This window comes from Staurois parvus, unplaced genomic scaffold (assembly GCF_062004578.1).
Source record: "Staurois parvus isolate SC_StPar_1 unplaced genomic scaffold, SC_StPar_1.0 ptg000564l, whole genome shotgun sequence".
Classification (NCBI taxonomy): Eukaryota; Metazoa; Chordata; class Amphibia; order Anura; family Ranidae; genus Staurois; species Staurois parvus.
Window position 1 is genome coordinate 4,123,371 of NW_028318360.1, and position 24,710 is coordinate 4,148,080.

The 24,710-nt window shown below is 43.3% G+C and overlaps 1 protein-coding gene across 2 annotated transcripts in view; it reads left to right on the top strand.

Moving 5' to 3' along the window:
• RGS12 (regulator of G protein signaling 12) overlaps positions 1-24,710 on the top strand; it is a 289,572-nt gene that overhangs the window by 177,694 nt on the left and 87,168 nt on the right. For both annotated transcript variants that reach the window (XM_089691559.1, XM_089691561.1), the window contains exon 4: positions 16,640-16,661. In XM_089691559.1, the coding sequence (XP_089547685.1) occupies positions 16,640-16,661 (22 nt within the window). The remainder of the gene's footprint in view (positions 1-16,639; positions 16,662-24,710) is intronic.

The following is a 24,710-nucleotide window of genomic DNA, read 5'->3' on the forward strand; positions in this document are numbered from 1 at the left end:
TTGCTGCTCTAGATTGAGGAAAGTACACCCTATAAAGGGATATGCTTTGTTCATATTTCATTCCTGAGGTTTACAACTACTTTAAGACTGAAATACTGGAGATTGTGCAGCAAATGTTTTTGGTTTATTATTGGTTTTTGTACTTTCCTCCCCATTTTTTTTTTGAAGTGTGTGTTCGTTCCCCTACCTGTATCCACAATGGGCAAGAAAGTTTTTTTTTTTTTTTTTTTTTTTTTTTTAAATATGTATTAGACAGGGGGATGACAGTTCTGTACTTGTCTGTGCAGTGAGTAATGGAGCAGATCTGCTGAATTCCACAGCATGTGCAGGCAGAGTGTGGTTCTGGGCCGCCCCTCCTGAGTTATGGCAGCGCCCCGGGAGGAAGAAGTAGCTGTATTCCTATAACATGCTTCGGCGGAGGAAAGGAATTTGGAGAAAAGAGACTTTTGATTGCTGTGATGAGAAGGTGAGGGGCTTTGATGTGCATAAAGATTACAGGTGTTTGACAACTCTAGCATAATTTAGTACATTGTCCTTAAGGTATCATTTGTTTATATATCCAGGGTAAATGTACCATAGATTTACGGATTTCCAATAAACACATTATATGCCATTTGTGCTATGCTTTCCCCATACATGGCGCGGACATTCCTGTGAAGGTCTGATGTATGCTATAGTGTTGGTTGAGCTGCAGTGTCTACTCAGTCAAATTGTCCCATGATCCAAAGGATGAACGTGCACTCTGGAAAAGGAGGCAATATAGACTCAAAGCATTGGTGGCATATTGGTGAACCCACCTGATACTATCTGGGTGGTGGACCTTCCAGAATAGAAAACTATAAGGATGTGATCGTTTTTGTTGAAATGATCGGAGACCTTCATGTGTAGTTAACAATTAAGATGTGGTGCCCTATGAGTAGTGTTTGTGAAATGTATAGTAGCTGTGGTTGTCTTGTCCATGGTCTAGTAGAGTTGAAATAGTTCATATGGAAGACCAATATAGCAATGTAACTGGTGCCAGAAGTAGAAATAAGCAAATATATGCTGGGGGCAAAGCCTGTCACCTGTCCCACAAAAAATAGTGCTTGAGCATCAGCAATTTGCTAGTCTGCTATAGAAAAATGTGTGTTGCATGAATATGTTACACCAAGGGGTCTTCAAACTTTGGCCAGTGAGAGTGGACAATGTCTCTGGCTTGGTGGTCAGTGGGATTAAAAGGATTTTATAGAGCCTGTGGTCATTCGGAGGAGGAATATTGAGCCATCTTTGATATTAGTGAGAGGAATAGTTTCCCATTGTTGGTGTCTGTGATGGGAATTTTGCCCCAATGTTGGTATCAGGAGGAGGAATAGTTCCCCAAGGGCAGGATAAAGGCAAGCAAAGGACTGCAGTTTGGAGACCACTGTTGTACACTATTCAGTTTGTGTGCTTTCATTTTGCAGTCTCGGAGTCCTCCAATTCCTGCATTGTTCTGCTCGAGTGAGTGATAGAAAAGACTGTAAACTCTGAGAGTTTAGATTGATAATCAAAATTGGTCTGCCAATGCACCCCAATGGACTAAAAATATACATTGACCCTTTTTATCAACGCAACGCACCACAACATATGGTATAATGTGGTACATTACGGAGTGTTGTACGTTACGATCGACTGTACCATATGTTTGGGTGACATGTACAGAAAAAAAGGCACCCCTGCAGGTACATTTTCTGTGCTTTTCAGATTTTTGTTTAAGGGAGAAAACATTGGGGTGTGTGTGTGTGTGTGTTGCAGAGAGGTACTGCGGAGCCAGTTGGTGAGCCCTCTTTATCTACTTTAGGGCTCATGCACATGCCTACATAAAATGCAGCATTTTTATTCGTAAAGCTGATCTAAAAGCATGTATTGTATTCTATGATCTATGAAGTCAAGATAGAAAAATCTGCATCTGTTTTCCTGCATGCAAACTTTGTGCTATCATTTACATGTATACATTGCACTCTATTGACCTGTTTAGGGTTGACCTATGAATATCAGCAATTTGTAATCTGCTTGATTACACATTGTTGAGTTGACCCTGTCATCCTTGAACAACTACCTGCATCCTAGCAACCAAGGACTCTATGCTGCAGGAGCTGCCTGCATCCTAGCAACCAAGGATGCTGGATGGTAGGAGCCACCTGCATCCTAGTAACTGGTAGGGCTTTACCCATGTAAACCTTAGCAAAACATTACATGTGTACAGTGTACTGTAAAGAGTTTATATAGGGTCTTGCTGCCAGTGAGACCCTACGTAAAATCATACAGCTGTGTGCTGGAATCCCATGTAAGCATTTTTGATCTGTTGTGTTAATGAAGGGGCTTTCTGAAGGAAATACACGTTTATGTAGCAAGCCTCCATGAATTGCTAATGTGTAAAGAACCCTGAAAGCAAAAGCTATGGCTGCCGCAGGCATCAGCCATCCACTACAACCTCAAATGTATGGCAACAGTTAAGACCTGTATTGGTCCCTTAAGAGTTCTCCATCCAGACATTACCCCCTGACCTCCGATTGGTGTGGAGAAGTGAGAATCCTATTGACAGAGAACTTCTAAGTGATGGCTTGTGTATAGTTCATCTAGGATCTGGCAGACAATACAGCACCATACTAATGGTCTTTTGCATTCCGTTGATTTACGCTTTATTTTGCTTAGTGGATCAAACATGTCTTTATACCCTTTTATGTGTCATTGGATTGTTGAACCATTTGTCACCAGAGGTGTGACAATACACCTGCAATAGTCAGGGTAAGCTTTAGGTTGTTGTGGAAACTCGGCATAGGCCGCCAGTTCCTTTCACCATTTGGCCACTTCAGAGGACGTTTGCTGACTAATTCCAGGCATTGATGGTATGACAAAGGAGCTCTTGAAGCTGTAATGAATTAATGACTTCTATATGAGTGTGGCGTTTTATGTAGAGCTGTCAGCTGTGGCAGGAAATACAACAGTGAAAGCAGCTGCTGAGCAGACAAAAGGTGATTTCTGCCTCTGGTTGAGAAGACGGGAATTCAAAAATAGGATGAAATGGAGATTGTAGAAAGTATCCAGGGCTGTGCTCCCAACCTGCTGGTGTAGATTGGATCTCTAGTAACCACTTGCCCTCCAGAGGATTTACCCCCCTTCCTGACCAGGCCATTTTTTGCGATATGACGCTGCGTTATTTTAATTGACAATTGCGCGGTCATGCACCGCTGCACCCAAATGAAATGTACATCTTTTTTTTCCCCCCATGAATAGCTTTCTTTCAGTGGTATTTGATCGCCTGTGTGTTTTTATTTTTTGTGCTATTAAAAAAAAAAAAAAAAAAAGACAATTTTGAGAAACACGATTTTTTTTTTTTTTACTTTTTGCTATTACACATGTCCAGTTAAATCCAATTTAATCATAATTTTAAATGTATCCTGCTGCATATCTTTACTAAAAAAAATCCCAATACATGTAAATTAATTGGTTTACGTGAAAGTTATAACATTTGGTGTGTGTGTTGGGATTTTTTTTTCACTTGTAATGGCGGTGATCAGCAACTTATAACGGGACTGCGGCGGGCATTCTGACACTGCGGGGAAATTACTTGGGTTGACAGCTGAGGCCGCAAATAGCGGCTTGGGTAGGGTGCGTGCGCAGCTCGTGCCCCCCCCCCCCGGAAATGCAAAATCACGTGTGTATGTACATAATTTTGCGCACCCGTGCCACACTGTAGCAGTATTACTGCTATAGGGCAGACGGGAAGAGGTTAACTTGTAATAAGCGGCATGGACTGAAGGACTTGATTTGTCTTCTTTTTTTTTTTTTTTTTTGTAGCAATGCATTGTAAGGTCGTGGTTATATTCACTCAGAATAGGCAGCATGTTGTAATGTTATGCATTAAATGGCAATCTGTTGTACCTTGCATGCCCCCCTCAGCACCTTGTGTGTTGGCATCCCATTCAAAATAAATTTTATGCCTTAATGCAATATACATTGGCAAGAAAAATCATTTGTGTCAACGTTGGAGCGGTACCAGTTTTTGCATAGCACTCTATTCTTTTCTCCAAAGACATGCCGGTAAGTTAATTTTGGTTTCTATCTAAATTGGCCCCAGTATGTGTATGTATGAATGTGAGAGATATATTATGTAAAATGCTGAGTAATTTGACTATAGACACCGTCTATATTGACTATGGCCCCTTTCTCACAGGTGGACCGAATAGGTTTGCCTGTCTGTTTTTCAGGCGGACCTGATCGGACCATCCTTTTCCCTCTGTGGGGCAGTGGATGTAGACAGACGGGTCCGCTGAAAACAGATGGATGGGGATACGTTCACCATCCGTTGATTGGATCACATGACAGTCGGGTGGACAGGCGGCCCGTTTACATCCAACCACCCATAGGGGAAAGTGGGCTTTGTCCGTGTCCGCTCTGCACATAAGTGATAGGCCCCTTTCACAGGAGTGGTCTTCGCCAGCAGATCCGCCTGGTCAGCGGGGGATCTGTCCACTGAGCAGACGCATGACAGGTCCGTGTTTGATCCACTTATGCACCCGGACCGCTTTCCACTATGGGAGGTCAGATGTAAATGGACCTCCTGGCTATTTACATCTGACTGTCATCCGATCCGTTAGACCACAGTTGTCAAACTGGTGGCCCTCCAGCTGTTGTCAAACTACAAGTCCAATGAGGCATTGCAAGATTGACAGTTACAAGCATGACTACTAAAGGTAGAGGCATGATGGGACTTGTAGTTTCGCAACAGCTGGAGGACCGCCAGTTTGACACTCCTGCGTTAGACGGATGATGATTGTATCCCCATAAATCTTTTTTTCAGCGGATCAGATGCAGACGATGTCCATTTTACATTCGCTGCTCTGTAGAGGGCAATGGATGGTACGATTGGGTTCACCTGAAAAATGGAAAGGCGGACCCAATCAGCCCATCCGTGTGAATGGAGCCTTACTCCTAGTAGACATCCAAAATTAAACTAATGTGGCATCAACCAAAGGCAAGAAAAAAAAGGAATGTCCGATAATCAATATAATGTCCAAAGTCCACATACTGCAATGTGACCCAACACCAAATGTAAGTATGTGCTTCAATTCTATCCTCTTCTTCTTCCACCTCCAAACTTGTGAACTACAGAGGCTCATTCACCACAGGAATGTGACCCCTAGGTATAGGAAGGCCAAAAAGCACTTTATCCTCCTGTAGTTCTGTATATCAGGGTCTCTTTACCACTATAGAAATACATGTAATTTATTTATTTCAGGTACTTCTATAGTGCCGTACACATACTATGGACAATTTAGACAGGATCCAATTAACCTACCTGCATGTCTTTGGAGTGTGGGAGGAAACCGGAGCACCCGGAGGAAACCCACGCAGGCACAGCGAGAACATGCAAACTCCAGGCAGATGGTGCCGTGGTTGGGATTCCAACCAACGACCCTAGTACTGCCAGGTGGAAATGCTAACCACTAAGCCACTGCTGCCCAATACGAGATAATGCATGGCATTGAGTCAGCCCATTTGATTTTAATGTGATTTTAAAGAAACGTCACTTTTAATTTTTTTTTTTTCCTCCCATCTTACCCTTTAATGCTGGGGTTGTCCATAATAAACTCATGTCCAGTGTTGATCCGTTGTCATCAGCTGCTCTTCACTTCACCCCACATACCGCGCCACCATCTTCTCTGTGACTTCATTGGAAGCTGGGTGTCTCTTCCAGATTCTTGCAGCTGCATTCCTGGTGACGCACTGCTGGGCCCTTCCTCTGCCAGCACTGTATGCCTAAGGTGATGAACGTTCATCTGATTTTCTCATAGTGTGTACGTCTGAATTTCCACGAAGGTGCATATCATGATGTAACTGACAATGTTATTAAAGCGGAGCTCCACCCAAAAGGGGAAGTTCCGCTTTAAGCCTTTGTCCCCCGCTCCCGGTTAAGGATTGGCACCTTTGGAGAGCGGGGAGGGGGTAACTGAATTTGACAGGTACCCTCTCCTACTTCTGTGATTGCCTAGGCGATCGGAAGTTGTCCTCCAACCCCCTCCCTCCCCATAGTCTTCTGGGACACGTGACGGGTCCCAGAAGACTACGGGGCCATTCACAAAGAGAAGCACTTCTTGCGCATGCGCAGTGGGCACCCGCCTGTGAAGCAGCAAGCTGTAACAGCCGGGTGCCCACACTGAAGATGCCGGCCTCGGAGAGAAGGCAGCCGGTGAAACCAGCCATGGTGAGGACACCGCTGGACCGAGGGACAGGTAAGTGGCTGTATTTTAAGACAAACCTCCACCATCTCCTGCGCTCAGGGGCTCCGACTAGAGGAAGATAGAAAATATATAGTATTTTCATCCAATACTGATCAAAGGTTGTGCAGCTCAAACACGAAGCTGGGGAAACTTGATATTTTGTCCTCTACTGCTGTGTTTTAAGAGTCAGCAACTACAGTTTTTGTAGCTGTTGACTTTTATTTTTTCAGGTGGAACTCCGCTTTAACTTGTATGAAAATTCTCAAAGACATGCGGTTTCTTGTGTACAGTTTATATGTTCGTTGGCACCTTCGTTCCTTGCTTCTAATCTTGCACTTTTTTTTTCTACTCTATTTCCGTACAATTACTGTACACATTGAGCAAAAATCAGACATCATGTTCATGTAAGATTATGCAACTTCTGACTTGCACTTTTTTGTTGTGTTTTTTTTTTTTTTTTTCTTTTCATCCAAAGAGTCGGAAGAGACTGTCGAATGCACTATACTAAGGATCAGATATCGACTGCGGGTTGCAGGAAAGAAAATTGCTCAATTACCCCAATAACACTCAGTGTTGATGGGGGAATCCCTCCCACAGAGCTATTGTGTGCTCCTGGGTTGGGGGAGCCATCCTAGAGTTGCCAGCTCATCCCTGTAAAACCGAACACATAATAATTTACACGGGTTCTGTGGCAGATTTAAGTTGGTAACTAAACTAACCGAGTGCCTTGCTTGCATTGAATTAGCCTCAGAACCTGTGTAATTAATGTGTTCAGTTTTAAAGGGATGAGGTGACAACCCCAAGCCATCCCTATGGGGTGAGCACAGTGATTGCTAGTGGCTATAGCATAATCGCATACCAAAAATCTGACTTATTGGTTGTACTTAAGTTGATTGATGGATCAACTTGGGTCCAGTCAGAGTGCCCATAGATGGATTGAATCTAGGCCAGTCCCTGCTAAACCATCCAAGTTTAATCAATCTATGGCCGGCTTTAACTAATGCCTTCTGGATATAACCTGTAGATATCCCAAGCTTCCATCTTCGCATGGTCTTTCTTTTGGGTTTGGGGGGGGGGGGGGCCATTTGACTGGCTGAGCCATGATGACCGTCTGAGCCGCTGCACAGCTTTCTCAATGGACAGCACGCCGTCCATTGAGAGCGCAGTGCACATGTGTTGTGACATCACCGGTGCTGCTGAAGTAAATAACGCCTAAACAGAGCACGTATAGGAGATATTTACTGTACCTACAGCTAATCTGTATTATATAGGCTTACTTATTATATAGGCCTACTGTAGGTAAAAATAAACAAGACTTAACTACCACTTAAAAAAAAAAAAAAAATTGAGGGAGGACTTGGGGCAAAGGGGTATTTTGCAATGAAGGTCCACTTTAACGAGTCTCGGTGCAACAAAAATTGCATTTGCGCTATGGGGTTGATTTGCTAAAATTGAACAGTGAAGAATTGGTGCAGCTCTGGATGGTAGCCAATCCGCTTCTAACCTCAGCTTGTTCAATTAAAGTTTGACAATAAAACCTGGAAGCTGATTGATTTCTATGCAGAGCTGCACCAGATTTTGCACCCTGCAGTTTTAGTAAATCAACTCCTTTGGTCTTGGAAGCACACTAAACGCATTTTTACATCTCTGCATTGTGGTGCACTGCAGAGGCAGTTACGTTTGTTTACAGCATATGTGTGTATTGAGGTGCCTTTACACACGTTCGAGCTGTACAAGTATGATTGTAGCCTAAAGGGTTTTATGCGTTTGCACCAAAGGAGCTTTGTCTCTAATATCACTACATGTTCACACATGACCGGCCTAGGGGCTCTGGCGTTAAAGTGTTTTTAAAGGTTCAAGGTTTTTTATCTTCATGCATTCTATGTGTGGTAGCCTCCCCTAAAACTCGCCTAAGCCCCCTCTTGATCCAGCGATGTGCACTGGAGTCTCTGCTATCCCAGGACACCCTCTCTTCATTGGCTGAGACAGCAGTGGGAGACATTGGCTCCCACTGCTGTCAATCGCAGCCAGTGAGCCAATGAAGAGGGGGGGGGCAAGCTGCGCCTCCATGTGTGAATGAACACATGGAGCAGTGAGTGCCCCCATAGCAAGCTGCTGGCTGTGGGGGCACCCGACAGGAGGGAGAGTCCAGAGCACCGGAAGGGGACTCGAGAAGAGGAGGAACCGGGCTGGTCTGTGCAAAGCCATTACATACAGCAGGTAAGTATAACATGTTTGTTATTTTTAAGAAGAAAAAAAAATGTAAGCCTTTAGTATTGCTTTAAGTCAGGGGTGGGCAACTGTGGCCCTCCAGCTGTTGTAGAACTACAAGTCCCATGAGGCATTGCAAAACTGACAGTTACAAGCATGACTCCCAAAGGCAGAGGCATGATGGGACTTGTAGTTCACCAACAACTGGAGGGCCACAGTTGCCCACCCCTGCTTTAAGTAGTTGATGATCCTAGTGTGTGCTGGGATGTCTTTCACTGGCAGTAGGAGATCGAGGACCATTTTGTTTGTCGACTCCGTGTGGCAAGTGGTCCACAGTGGGCAACAGATGTTTGTGTCCTCCTGGCCAATGTACCTGCCAAGGAAATATATTCATATTGTCAACTGCTTCATGTAAAGCTGTATTGCATACTTGGCCTTTACCTGTCAGTATGAGTCACTATAATTTGCTGTCTGGGATTTATTTGGTTTATTTACTACTGTAAACTGTGAATCATGTGTGTAAATCTTAATGGTTGCACCATCAATCCTGTTCTGCTGTGTAGACATGATCATACATGGCCGAAATGCACAGTGGCTAAATGGTTAGCACTTCCACCTGGCAGTCCTCGGGTCGTTGGTTTAAATCTCAACTACAGCACCACCTGCCTTGAGTTTGCATGTTCTCCCTGTGCCTGCGTGGGTTTCCTCCGGGTACTCCGGTTTCCTCCCACACTCCAAAGACATGCTGGTAGGTTAATTGGATCCTGTATAAATTGTCCCTAGTATGTGTATGTATGAATGTGAGTTAGGGACCTTAGATTGTACACCCCTTGAGGGTTAGGGACTGATGTGAATGTACAATATATATGTAAAGCGCTGTGTAAATTGATGGCGCTATATCAGTACCTGAAATAAATGAGCATATGCAGCCCTTTGGTGTAAGGTAATATATTAATTTGTAATAATTTTAGTATTTTTAATAAATACTGTAGGATTTGAAGACTGAAAATGGTCGGAAGATTTCCATAGCCATCTCCAACTTTTGTCCAATGTTCCCAAAATCAGCAGGCAATGTGTCCTTGGTGTGTTTTTTTTTTTTTTTTTTTAAATGATTGTTGCTGACTCTGAATAGGTCAAACTTCTTGAAGTGTTGTTTTTTTTTTTTTCTTAAAGATGTCATCAATAGATCTCTGTGCTTCTCTATGCAAACCTGTGCCCAGTTAATGATTTCACAGGAATGCTGTGTGGAAGAATTGCACATTACCCAATTCAAAGCTGTGAAGAGCAGAGAATTGATTGTTGTTTACCTCCTGGTGTTTGTGGAGATAGTGACACAATATATCAGCTCTGTAGTCTGATCCCGGAGACACAAGCATTGTCCACACTGTGAAATGTTTTCCTTCCATGCTGGAGTTCTTAATCTGTTAAGTAAACTTGTCCCAGAATAGCCCAATGCCACACTTCTTGTTTATGTGATAAGGGGGGAAGGTTTCCCTCAGTCTGTTTACATTCAGAGATATCTAGAACATTTGTCATCAGCTGACAGCTCGGAACAACCTTGAAGAAGATGTAAACAGACTTCTATAATGAAAGGTACCCTAGATGAGAAATGATTATCCCCTGATTTTGGTCAGTTCTGTTTAGATTGTTTGACCGCTCCTGTTGCTGCCCAAAAACGGCCATCTGGCATGACAAATGTTGATCTGAAAATCATCTGAGCAAAGTTAAAGTGTTATGGTAGGAAAGGCAGACTGCAACCACTATTAAAGTGATTCTAAAGGCTTGTTTTGTTTAAAGGAAAAAAGAAAATACAAACATGTCTTTACTTATCAGCTGTGTGCAGTGGTTTCGCACAGAGCAGCCAGGATCCTCCTCTTATCAGGTCCCCTGCAGGCTTTCCTGGCCCATCCCTCCTGTAGGGTGCCCCCACAGCAAGCGGGTCGCTATGAGGGCACCCACTGTGCCATGTGTCCATTCACACATGGTGCTGCGGTTTGGCCCCGCCCCCATTCTCTTCTCATTAGCTCACTGGCAGCAGTGGGAGCCAGTGGCTCCCACTTCTGTCTCAGCCAATGAGGAGAGGGTGTCCCAGGATGGCCGAGACTCCAGTGCACATCACAAGATCGAGAGGGGGCTTAGGTGAGTATTAGGGGGAGCTGGGGGGGATGCTGCACCAAGGTTTTTACCTTTTTTATGCATGAAGGTAAAAAACCTTGAGCCTTTACAACTACTTTAAGCCTCTTACACATGAGAACATTTGGACAAAAAATACCTCTTTTGGAGCGATCATACGAAAATTTGATCAGTCGTACACTGCTTTCGAGAGCAGATCATGACCATTCAGAATTATCCGAAGAGACAAGCATGAAACTATTTCTTGTATGATAACAGAACAAAACATTTTTTCATTTAACCAATACAGCATTCGTCTGAAAATAAAAAATCAGGTGACCAAGATCACACATGCTCAGAAAGGAAAGAATACAATACATTACATCACTTCCATTGTTGTAATCTTACTTTTCATAACTTTAGTAACTTCATTTTCAATAGACTAACATTCAAAACAAGACAATCATTTGTCAGGTATTCTCATGTGTACCAGGCTTTAAAAACATTCCCTCCCCCTTCTATCTGCATGCCCCGTATTAAAAAGATAACTTTTTTTTTTTTTTTTCTTTTCATGCATTTTTAAGATTTCTCAGCTCCCTGTTGTAAAACCTGGTACACACGATGAGAATATCGGCCGAATGATTGTCCATGGGTTTTTTTTTTGCATGCTGGTCTCGTATATTTTAAATAGCTTACAAAAGTAAAAAATATTCTCATAAGACAGAATACAACTTTGGAAGTGATGTAATGTATTGTAACATATTCTTTCGTTTCCAAGCATGCATGGTCTTGGTCACTCAATTTTTTTTATTCTCTTCAGACAAATGCTATACTGATTAAACAACTGATCGTTCTGTTAGCATGCAATAAAAATTTTCATAACTGAAAAACGCAAGCTGTGTACTAAATTTCAGATTATTGGACGATTGCTCCGAAAGCAGTATTTTTCCTGTGGATTTCTCATCGTTTGTACTAGGCTTTAGGGAGAGTTTAACGACATCTGTGGATTCCCAGAGTCAAGAATTCACCCAGAGGGCTCATTCACACTAGCAATAGTGGGTGGTAAAACCCTGCAGTTTTACCGTCTACCCCCTCAGCCGTTCTCCCCCCCCCCCCCCCCCCTTTTATCTGCAGAGGTAATAACAGGAATTATACCCCCCTGCCACTTTTGAAGGTCACGCCCGCTAATTGTGAAGTGAATGGGGACACTGCAGGCACAGGGTCTAGGGTGTTAGGACCCATTTACACATAATTTTTTTTTTTTTCCCCCCCAAAAACAAAAAATCATGTTGCACTTGCTGTCCTATTCATTGTTAATGGCACCCCAAATGCAGCAAAGAGACACATTTTTTCATGCGACAAACACATTAAAAGCGTGTTTGTAAAAAAGTGTGCAGCTCAACACCCAAAAAAAACTGCATGAGGTACATGATGCATAGGACAGCCCATTGAAATTTTAAATGGGAAAAAAAAAAAGGTAAGTATACAGATCCATTTTTATTTATTTATTTATTTATTTATTTTTTAAACCTGGTATGCAGAATAGAGAAGAGGAGGAGGATTGAGAGAACATTTATTTTTTGACTAGTTATAGTTGACTTGATCTTCCACTTTAAAAATGATCAGTCAAACATTGACTGCACCTATCTGATGCCATCGCTGTTGGGTATTCAGCCAGCTGTGAAACCATAGCCTGCAGTGGAGAGTCTTCCACCCACGATATAGAGTCATTTATGGCTAGTGTATATCTGTGGGGATAAAGAAATGGATTGGACAGCCCCTGAGGACCAATCGCAGGCAGAATAAGCAATTCACTATGTTTTCATACTTTCACTATTGGCTCCCTAAGGGTCATGTCATCACAGGAGCCGTCAGTTGGCAAATCGACTGCCCTGTTCATTGCAGTGTTTGTGATGGTCGGTGTTGGTCTGTTTAAAGGGGAACTTTTGTATTAAGTGACTTTTTAGTTATAACGAGAACAGTTACTTGATAGTTATTGTAGCTTGTAAAGGCTCCTTTTCGTGGTCGCCTGTAAAGCAGAGTGTGATTGACTTAGATTGTAAGCTCGAAAGAGCAGGGCCCTTGATCCCCTCATGTTTTGCATTGTATTGGTATTGTTCTGTCACATGTTCTGTCTCCCTTTGTAATGTACAGCGCTGAGCGAACTATTGGCGCTTTATAAATACTGTATAATAATAATAATAATAATTTTGCCTATAGGAAGCCTCTGCAGATTAAAATGCACTACATCGTGTGTGCGTGTGTGCGTGCGTGCGTGCGTGCGTGCGTGTGTGTGATTTTTTTTTTTTTTTTTTTTTTTTTTTTAAATTTTTGTTTATAGAGATATAGATTTGTAGGTAATCCACTAGAGGGAGCAGTTGGTGGCCTTGCTATGCCAAGGCTTAAAGAAACATTTCCATTACAAAATCGGTTATTGAACTTCACAGAATCTGGCCATACACTGATCGCAATTCGTCTAGTTCATCAGGGACCGGTCAAATTTCAGTCAGTTTGTGGCTTTTAGACAATTAGTTTTCCTGATCTCATTCCACAACTGTATAAGAAGACTGTTAGACGGGACCACAACAGTACACATCCAGCTGCACAATGATTATGCGCCTTCTCAGGACTTGATACGGTTGGATATAATCAAGAGGCTGATCAGTACACCTGCAATTCATTCCTAAGAAGGGAAAACCCGTCCAACTCCTCCAGTCAGAGATTTGTGCCGTGTATTCACTTGTTCTAATTATTTCTCATTAATATAGATCAAAAATCTCTAAACTTTTCAAACAAAGGGCTAGTATACTGTCCTTCCAACATTAAGAGGGTTGGATTTGGGCCAGTGAGGATAGAAAGTGTCCTGGCCCCAACATCAGTGAGAATAAACATGTTCTCATGGTTGTTGGTTAGTAAGAGGAGTAGTGCCCCACAGTTGGTGTTAGTGGGAAGAATAGTACACCATCCTTGGTTTCATGGGAAGCAGTACTGCCCCATGGTTGGTCTCAGTGTGAGAAATAGTGCCACAAGGGCCGGATAATGGGTGGCAAAGAGCCACATCCGGCCCTCGGGCCGCAGTTTGGAGACCCCTGTTATAGATGATTATACCATTCCACAGATCATTAAAGAGAGAGTTGTCATTCACATCAGTCCGTGGCCCTGATGTAATATCTCTACCATGGTATCTCTCACACATGCACTCACACTTTCTTACTCACTCCCTTTCTTTTGTACACTTCCCATCTCTTGTGCTTGCTCCCCCTTCTTCTCTTGTGCTTGCTCCCCCTTCTTCTCTTGTGCTCGCTCCCCCTTCTTCTCTTGTGCTCGCTCCCCCTTCTTCTCTTGTGCTCGCTCCCCCTTCTCCCTTTTTCTCCCTTGCTGACTACATCTTACCTGAGTGGAAGCCAATCAAACTAGCCAGGTTTTTGAGATCTGGGAGGAAAATGATCGCATCTGGAGGTTCCAAATTTATGCAGATATTGACTTTCGTGGGAATTGACTCAGGACAAGAGAATATGTAGCAGCACACATACTACAGCTGGCTTCTGATACAATGCAGAGCATGGTTATTTTACTATTGGATCATATCATTAAGCAATCTAAACGTTGGGATCTCCATGCAGCCCTGTTAAAGCAACCTGTTCCTTTACATCTAACTGCAATTTCTGTAAATGTTGGCAAACTTTCAGGTAATGAAAAACTCTGCAATATGCTATCCCTGATTAAAAGTTCTGGTAGAGTCTGGCCCACAAAATCCAGTAGTCTACCTCGGCCATCTTGCCTCATTAGGCTGGGCTGTCAGTGGCATCCACGTTGGACACCTTTCCCTTCCTGTGACAGTCCGGAGTCGATGCTCTGTGGAGCTTTAGTGGTCAGAGGGACTAGTTGGAACTGAAGATAAGAGCTTGACTGCGCACTTCTACTTACTTAGTTGAAAATATACCCATGTCTGTTGTGTTCAACCAAAAAGTCTGAATTTCCATGTTTTTAATAGTGCAGTTTTATTCAATGTTTTTACTTTTAGGCCTGTTACATAAGAATCAAATTTTCTAGATCAGGGTTCTCCAAACTTTGTAATCAAAGGGCCAGTTTACTGTCCTTCAGACTTTAGGGCAGGATGGGCTGTGGCCATTGGGAGTAGAAAATGTCTCAGACTTGGTGGTTCATGAGAGGAAAAAAAAAATACATAGCACCTGTGGTCAGTAGAAGGAGGAATATTGCCCCATCATTGGCATTAATGGGAGGAATATTGCCCCATCATTGGCGTTAATGGGAGGAGTAGTGCCCCATCGTGGGCGTTAATGGGAGGAGTAGTGCCCCATCGTGGGCGTTAATGGGAGGAGTAGTGCCCCATCGTGGGCGTTAATGGGAGGAGTAGTGCCCCATCGTGGGCGTTAATGGGAGGAGTAGTGCCCCATCGTGGGCGTTAATGGGAGGCGTAGTGCCCCATCGTGGGCGTTAATGGGAGGAGTAGTGCCCCATCGTCGGCGTTAATGGGAGGAGTAGTGCCCCATCGTCGGCGTTAATGGGAGGAGTAGTGCCCCATCGTCGGCGTTAATGGGAGGAGTAGTGCCCCATCGTCGGCGTTAATGGGAGGAGTAGTGCCCCATCGTCGGCGTTAATGGGAGGAGTAGTGCCCCATCGTCGGCGTTAATGGGAGGAGTAGTGCCCCATCGTCGGCGTTAATGGGAGGAGTAGTGCCCCATCGTGGGCGTTAATGGGAGGAGTAGTGCCCCATCGTGGGCGTTAATGGGAGGAGTAGTGCCCCATCGTGGGCGTTAATGGGAGGAGTAGTGCCCCATCGTGGGCGTTAATGGGAAGAGTAGTGCCCCATCGTGGGCGTTAATGGGAGGAGTAGTGCCCCATCGTGGGCGTTAATGGGAGGAGTAGTGCCCCATCGTGGGCGTTAATGGGAGGAGTAGTGCCCCATCGTGGGCGTTAATGGGAGGAGTAGTGCCCCATCGTGGGCGTTAATGGGAGGAGTAGTGCCCCATCGTGGGCGTTAATGGGAGGCGTAGTGCCCCATCGTGGGCGTTAATGGGAGGCGTAGTGCCCCATCGTGGGCGTTAATGGGAGGCGTAGTGCCCCATCGTGGGCGTTAATGGGAGGCGTAGTGCCCCATCGTGGGCGTTAATGGGAGGCGTAGTGCCCCATCGTTTATCAGTGGGAGGAATAGTGACCTATCGTTTGTCAGTGGGCTGAGCTTTGGCCCATTTTTAGTGTCAGTCCTTGGAATTGTTCCCCATCAATGATATAAGTGGGAGGAATAGTGTTCCATTGTTTATGTCAGTGGGAAGAAGTAGTGACCCTTTGTTGGTGTCTCTTAGATGAATTGTACCACATGTTCATGGCAGGAACAGTGCCCTAAGGGCTGGATGAAGACAAGCAAAGGGCTGCATTCACCGCACAGGCTACAGTTTGGAGACCACAGGCCTGGAGCAATCAGACAGGTTTTTCTTCCAGCAAGAAATTAATTTTTATTCCATAAGCTATTATGCACTTTTTTTTTTTTTTTTTTCTCCACAATAATCTCTACTACAAAAAAAAGCTGGAGGTCATAGGAATCCTGTGTGATGCTTGCAGTCACGGAAGGGCTCTGTGACCTCAGATATCCTTGCACCTTTCAAGCAGGTAAATGACCCCCGTACCGTCTTTCAGGAAAAGTAGTTGTATCATTTTGGTTTCCTTGATCATCTAAAAGTAAGAATGTTCCCTCTTCAGCATATATGTCTATGCAAATGATGGTGGAGTATTTTTATCCCGACGCTGATTAGTGTTTTTATGCAAAACCAGCATATTATCATTTTTTTTTTTCTTATGATCTGCATTTGACTGATAGGATTGAAATTCTGATTGTCTAAGGAGGAGCTGCTGCGTTTTCTGGTGGGAGGTGGAGCCAGCTGTACTTCAGATTGATATGTTTGGAAGAGCGCTTTCAGAATATTTTGTGCATTCTGAGCTTGACAGATATTCCTCTTTTTTTTTTTTGTTTGTTTGTTTTTTAATTGGTATTTTTGAAGTAGATATTGTAATGTCGTTTTCATACACTCATGTCTCTCTCTTCTTTTCCACAGGCTGCTACAGTCTCCGATGGAGGTAAGACAACTGCTCCCTAATTTTCTGTATAACTTCTCATGTGAAAAAGACTAAATTACATAAAAGCTAAAGGTTAAATAGATATTTTTAAATTTTGTGTACCTTTTTTAAAAACATGTATATGTGCATTTTTTGGCAATTATTTTGGCACATTGGATAGGCTAGGAAAACAAAAGTACGTTTAAAATGTGTGAGCTCATCTCTGCCTGTTGCTGGGCAATTGTTTTGGTATATTGGATAGAACAGGAAAAAAATTGTTTCTAAATTGTGTACCTTTTTTAAAAAGTGTATCTAACTTTTCCTCTGCAATTGTTTTGGTACATTTGATAGGACAGGAAAAAAGTAATTGGCTTTGTTTATTATTTTATTGTCCATCTCATGCCTCTACCAACTCAAAGTGTTCTTTATGCCCCCTGGGTGTGACAGATGCTGCAAAAGCAGAACAAGGGAGATGATCAATAATAGTTACTATGTCCAGAGTTTCTCTGTTTTTTGATTGGTTTATCAGAATAATTTGGTGTTATGTTAATGTTGCCGACATCCCCTCATTTACATTCTTTCTGCAGAGGGCTGATGGTTGTGTTGCACTCGGTTGTCACTTATTGAAGACTCTTCCGTAGTTTGTAGGCGAGTTGAAACAGGCTCTTCGGCAGGTGTTTGCTTAGTTATGTGAAGATCCTTTACAGTGAAAGTTTGCATATTAATTCCCACAAAGAAACCTTGTGCCTTGTCTTTCATACCCTCCAGCAGGAACGTTCACATGCAAGAACATGCGGCTCATCAAACCCCATTGAGGGTGACTGGAACATCTTACATTGTTGTCTATTGTTTGGCAGTAATTGTCTCATAGTAATCTGGTCTTTACAGCTGTGGGTGCTATTTGCAGACGGATTAACCCAGAGAATGCCATCTTCTGCTCTTGCTGTATAGATGGCTCATGGCATGGGTTCCCCAGCCTTCCAGTGCCTTGAATAACAATGCAGTAGGAAAGGATAAAGTGATAATGCAGAGTGCAGGATCTCAGAGCAACCAATCATATTTGTTTTGTACTTAGATATGTGAAAGACCATTTCTGATTGGTTGGTATATACACCGCTCAAAAAAATGAAAGGAACACTTTTCAATCAGAGTATAGCATCAACTCCTGGGATATTGATTTGGTCAGTTATGTAGCAGAGGAGGTTGTTAATTTCACACCAAAGCAACTGAAACTGATTAACAACAGGTGCACTAGATGGGCAACAATGAGATGACCCCCAAAACAGGAATGGTTTCACAGGTGGAGGCCGCTGACATTTTTTTTACCTACTGATCTTTTCTGACTTTTTTCCACTAGTTTTGCATTTGGCTAGGGTCAGTGTCACCACTGGTAGCATGAGGCGATACCTGGACCCTACAGAGGTTGCACAGGCAGTCCAACTCCTCCAGGATGGCACATCAATACGTGCCATTGCCAAAAGGTTTGCTGTGTCTTCCAGCACATTCTCAAGAGCATGGCGGAGATTCCAGGAGATAGGCAGTTACTCTAGGAGAGCTGGACTGGGCCGTAGAAGGTCCTTAACCCATCAGCAGGACCGGTATCTGCTCCTTTGTGTAAGGAGGAACAGGATGAGCACTGCCAGAGCCCTACAAAATGACCTCCAGCAGGCCACTGGTGTGAATGTCTCTGATCACACAATCAGAAACCGACTTCATGAGGGTCACCTGAGGGCCCAACGTCCTCTAGTGGGCCCTGTGCTCACTGCCCAGCACCATAGAGCTCGATTGGCATTTGCCATTGAACACCAGAATTGGCAGGTCCATCACTGGCGCCCTGTGCTTGTCACAGATGAGAGCAGGGTCACCCTGAGCACGTGTGACAGACGTGAAAGGGTCTGGAGAAGCCATGGAGAACATTATGCTGCCTGTAACATCATTCAGCATGACCGTTTTGGTGGTGGGTCAGGGATGGTCTGGGGCAGCATATCCATGGAGGGACGCACAGACCTCTACAGGCTAGACAATGGCACCATGACTGCCATTATATATCGGGAAGAAATCCTTGGACCCATTGTCAGACACTACTCTGGTGCAGTGGGTCCTGGGATCCTCCTGCTGCATGACAATGCCTGGCCTTGTATGGCGAGAGTATGCAGGCAGTTTCTGGAGGATGAAGGAATTGATACCATTGAATGGCCCCCACGCTCGCCTGACCTAAATCCAATAGAACACCTCTGGAATATCATGTTTCATCCATCCGATTCCACCAGGTTGCACCTCAGACTGTCCAGGAGCTCAGTGATGCCCTGGTCCAGATCTTGGAGGAAATACCCCAGGACACCATCCATCATCTCATTAGGAGCATGCCCCGACATTGTCAGGCATGCATACAAGCACGTGGGGGCCATACAACCTACTGAGTACCATTCTGAGTTGCTGTAATGAAATTTCATCAAGATGGACTAGCCTGCTGCATCATATTTTCACTTTGATTTTCGGGGTGTCTTTGAATTCAGTCCTCCTGTAGGTTGATAATTTTTCCATCAAACGATGGGGAATCCTTACGTTCCTAACACATTACCCAGCCAATATCCGTATAGATATCCAGCAGGAGATTTTTCCCCATTCAGATCTGATGTGTTTTCAAAGTGTTCCTTTAATTTTTGTGAGCAGTGTATTTCCCCAAACTGTCCTTCAGTTCCACTAACCATGTATATTTTTTTTAGTTTACTCCACTTGTGCATATGTGAGGTTATTGATGTTTCAGCGATGCAATTTCACTTCCAGTGAAGACGTGTGTTGTACTTTGCCCATCCCCTTATTAAATATACTTGCAAGTGTAAAGTAAGGCTGGTACTCCTACATTTTGTTAATGCAGGTAGATGTATGTAAGAAGCTTATTTTTTTTTTTTTTTTTTTTATTTCCTGCTTTACTAAATTTAAGAATAAAAGTATATTGTGGCTTACAAGTCCTTTTTTTAAAGTGATTCTAAGGATTTTTTTTCTTTACTTTTACAAAAAATTACAAACATGCCATGCTTACTTGCACAGAGCAGTCCCAATCCTCCTCCTCTTGGATCCCTTGCCAGTACTCCTGGCGGCTCCTCTTCATCTAGTGCCCCCAAAGGAAGCCACTTCCTATTGGGACACTTGTGCAGGCTCGCTCCCGAGCCCTGCTGCCTACATCTATAGACACAGACAGTGGGGCATGGCTCTGCCCCCTCTCCCTCATCATAGTTTGACCGTACGGGAGCCAATGGCTCCTGCTGCTATAGATCAGCCCTGTGAGGAGGGACAGAGCAAGGAGCTGCTGCGCTCATGCTCAGCTCTGGATCGCAGTGGGGCTCAGGTAACAATAATGGGGGGTTGTGCTGGACACAAGTGTGGTGGTTTTTTTTTTTTTTTTCTTTGTTTACCTTCATGCATAGATTGACCAAAAAAAAAACCAAACAGGCCCCCCCTCCACTGTCAGAATACAATGATCAGGGGAACCACTGATCAAGAGTATTCCAAAACTCCTGTTCAGCAGAGAAGTCGATCTAACAGTCAACTTCTATCGAGCAGGGGCAGCCACGCATGGAGCAAAATGCATATGGTGCCTGCCAAACCGGTGGAATTTTGAACCATCTATGTCCAGCTTTAGATGTTAGAGGCAGTGGTGTATTTAGGTTTTGTGCTGCCCTAGGCACACAAAAATCGGACCCCCCACAGAGAGAGCCTAACATTGACCAACAACACCCCTGCCCTCCCACCTGAGAGAGCCTTCCACTAACACACAGCCTGTCCCCCCAGACAGAAAGTCACTCACCTTCACCCGGTCCCCATGCCACAAGTGTACCTTCTTCCAGGGGCGGTGCTGCCCCCCTGAAAAGTGGCACCCTAGGCAAATGCCTTGTTTGCCTTGTGGTAAATACGCCCCTGGTTAGAGGCATTTGTTTTTCCTTTTATTTTCTTCTGGTGGTCCTGCCTGCTCACTCACCATCCTGTACCTATGAAGGAGCAGCATTGTCAGCCGGCACAAAACTACAGAACACGTTCCCTTCTCCATAACATCGGTGAGGTGTTGTGTAGTACAAAGAGCAGGAACAATGCTAAGTGATGAGTGCAGCACAAGCAAGGTGCACAGGAAGCTATGAGATCACAAGATTTCAGCAGATTTTTGATTGCATCTACCAAACAGATATAACACGATGCTTATAAGTGACCAAAATGTAGAAAGTGAGTTTCATTGTTTTGTGTTTTACATAAAATTCAAGGCTGCTGATGGTGAGATTTAAAATGATTTGAATCCCTTGGTTTATTTTGGCACTTTTAGACTGATTTAACCACTTGCTGAGTATACATCTTTATCTTTCAATCCTTGTCTTTGTTCCAATGTAAGCTATTGGTATGATTGTTGCCCAGGTTTCTTGTATCGGGGTGTCTCCTTTCTCTTGCAGCATTCTATAGAGCCACCTTTGTATGTAGGGACTAGAGTTGTGTCTTCCTACACTTTTTGCAGTAGAAACACACAGCCCCATGTTCTAGTATGACAAGGCACTCACCTGCTCCTCCCTTGGCACGGTCCACTGTTAAGGCTCCATTAACACTAGGGCGTTTCAAACCGCAGGTGGAATTGTCACGATTCTGCCCACAATTTGAAAACACTCTAAAAATGGCACCTGAAAACACGGGGATTTGCAGCGTGTCTTACCACATGACAAACGCTCAGCGATCATGCAAACCAAATTGCGCGACGCTCAAAAACCGTTCCGGAACCTTTTTTGGGCGGTAAGTATCCCACGATTTTGTTTTCATGATTGCGGCACGTTTGCTGCACCACGATCATAGCAAAATAAGCCCCATGTTTTCAGGTGCCATTGAAATGAATGACACCTGTACACGGGAATGCGCTTTTTCACAGCATGTTTTCAAATCGCGGGCAGAATTGTGGCGATTCTGGACGCAATTTTAAACTTCCTAGTGTAAATGGAACCTCTTTCCTGTAAAGACCAAAAGTTCAAGGAAGCAGCCTTTAGAGAGCAGGAGCTAGCAACGTTGAAAGTTGAAAACTACAAGCGGAAGTGGAAGATTATTCGTATTATTGTGCTCAGTGCCTTAAAGGATAAGTCCTCCTTTTAATACCACGTTACACTCATATTTAGGCTGTATCATGGTGCCAAGTGGACCCCCTACCCCAACCCAATCCCCCCTCCCCTCAATCTAATGTTCTATGTGTGTATGCACATTACTTAGTCTAAATGTGTTTTTTTTTTTTTTTTTTTTTCCTTTTTTTTTTCTAAGCTTTATGTTTAGAGGCAGAAAAAAAACCCCTTCTGGTTGTGTTTTTTTCTGGCAGAAAAAAAAAGCGAAATGCTTCCTAATGTTTTGATCTAAAAATGCTTAGAAACGCTAACGCTCCTAAACAGCAGGTAAATATGAGCGTTTTTTTTTTTTTTACATTTTCTGGCAAGGGTAACTGGTGCTAAATATATATATATATATATATATATATATATATATATATATATATATATATATATATATAAGCATGCATGGACCCTTAACTCCTTCCCGCCGACTGTCCACATATATGCGGCCTCTCAGCGGGTGGACCTTAATGCAGAGAGGCTGCATATATGCATACCCAAAGAAAAACAGGACTGTGCTGAGAGCACATACCATGCGCACTCACAGTACAGTTAGGGCCCATGTACACGGGGCATTTGGAAAACTCTTCTGAATGATGGAAACTGACTGCTGGAAAACGTAGGTTAAAAAAGTCAGTTTAGCTGCGTTTGCATACTGCGTTTATATGCTTTTGCATTTAGAAGCGTTTTTAAAAGATAACCTAGGAGACCTTCCCAAATACCCAGAATGCACTGAAAAATGGTAAATAATTAGTAATAAGTAAATTTTCTATTTCAGACATTTTGAGAGAAATAGAGAGAGCAGAAGCAGAGAGAGCAGTATGTGTTGAGATGACCTGGCTTTTCTGGTTGTCTTCACTATGGATCCCATCATGATCATAATGCGGCACGTTCTACCATTTTGTCCTTCATGTGAAACCTGGAACTGACTGGAGTACCAGGTCCATTTGAATACATGGAAAACGCTTTGCATGCATTTCTGATGATGAAAAAAGGCTCTGGACAGCATCTGGATATGGAACAGTTAAAAAAAACTTCTAAACGCAGTTAACCGCGTTTAAAAGCGTTTGGAACGCCAGTAAAATCTACTCCTGAACGCAAGTTTGGTGCGTTTAAAAAAAAAACCCAAAAAAAACTGTAAACTCAACTGCCTGTAAACGACTATGTGTACATGGACGCATAGGAAAACATTAGGGAGCGTTCAGGGGATGCTGAAAAAAACGCTGAACAGCTCCTGAACGGTTTAGGAACTGCAGTGTACAGGAGCCCTTATTGGTGGCTGATGGAAAGCTCCCAGTCTCTACTGGCAATTGGGGGCTTTCCAATCATGTGACAGCCCGTCACGGTGGTCACATGATCACAAACTCTGCCCCGCCTCCTGTCATCTGAAACCTCATAAAGGGTGGCGCCAAGGGGTATTATCACTATAACGCCACTTGTTGGAATTAATCGATTGGGCAGAATACAATAGAATGTCGTTCCCCATAGAAGTATGAATGCTTGGGACTTTGAAGGTTTTTTAGGAAGTTGAAAAGTCTTGCTGGGCGATGAGTACATCACATTTGCCTTTCTCTGAGGATCTTGCTAGTGTCTTTACGCAGTTCAAAAATGACCATTATTGGGTCGTTTTTGAATAATGACCATCAAAATTGCAATCATATCTCACTTAAAGCGGCCGGCGGTCAACTTTGTCTATATTAACCAGTTGGATATCTTCAGTTACAACAATTAAATCCTGGCTGTTTTAGGTTACAGCAAATTGCTCTTGCCTTTACTAACTGGTGGAAGTGAAATTTAGTGCTGTTGATAACCAGAATAAATTACTTATTCGCTTTCAGTTTCAAACATGCGCAGGGAATAAAGAGATAGAGACAACCCATTTTTGTTATTTCCACTTCTCATATCTTTTCTTATCACTTCTCAGCTGCAGTTTTTTCTACTTTTTTTTTTTTTTTACGAATGGTTTGGAGATAATGTCGCATAAACTTAAAAAATATAAGTACTTGCAGATGTGTGCAACCCTGCACATGAAATTTGGTAATTTATACATTTTATGGGTTACGTTCCATGATTGCATTTGCTTTCCCCCCCCCCCCCCCCACTTCATAATCAGCTTTAATCAGCATTTCTTCAGAATTAAGGCTGGTGAACTAGCTGAACTTTTTTTTGATAGAAATGGAAATTTTGAAAAGCTGGTGGTGATTTCAGAGCAGTGTAAGACGTCTGTTTAGTAGCACATATTCACAACTCCAACGCATTTGTATGGTTACCGCAAAGACTCCAGACCCGTTGCCGAGGCAGGATATCAAAAAGCCAGCATGTTTCTTTTTCTTTTTTTTTTGTCATTTTTGCCTAGTTTACCCAACACCTCCCTTTTTTTTTTTTTTTTTTTTTTCTTCTTTTTTTTTCTTCTTTTTTTTGTTAAAGGGAACCTGCCATTACCAACCTTTTAAGCAGCAGATTCTTAACTTTTCTACCACTGTACATTTTTCACTGGCAGATCAGCTGCCCTCTATTTACCTAGCACTCTATGAACACTACTGGATAAATAGCTGTCAGATGGCTGATCCACCCAGTTATTGATGTCCTTAGACAGCTTGGAACACAAAAGCACTGTACTGAGCCAATTCGAGGGGCTGGGTACAATGTAATCGCTGTGATTGGTCATCACAGCAATCACATGGTACTGTTTACAGTGCTAAACCCTCCCCTTACAACAGGTGAGAAAGAGAGGTCATAGTAATAATGAATGGAAACAGAATGAACGGGCCAGCAGCTGCATGTTCATTCATTCTTTCAGTAACACAAGGTTAATTTTGTATTACCCTTTCATGTCCCCTCCTCTCCTACACGTATTAGCTCCATGTCGTCTCCATGTGACCTATGTTAACCCCTTCACCACCCTTATTCTGCCCATCCTAACCCTTGCATCTCCATTCTG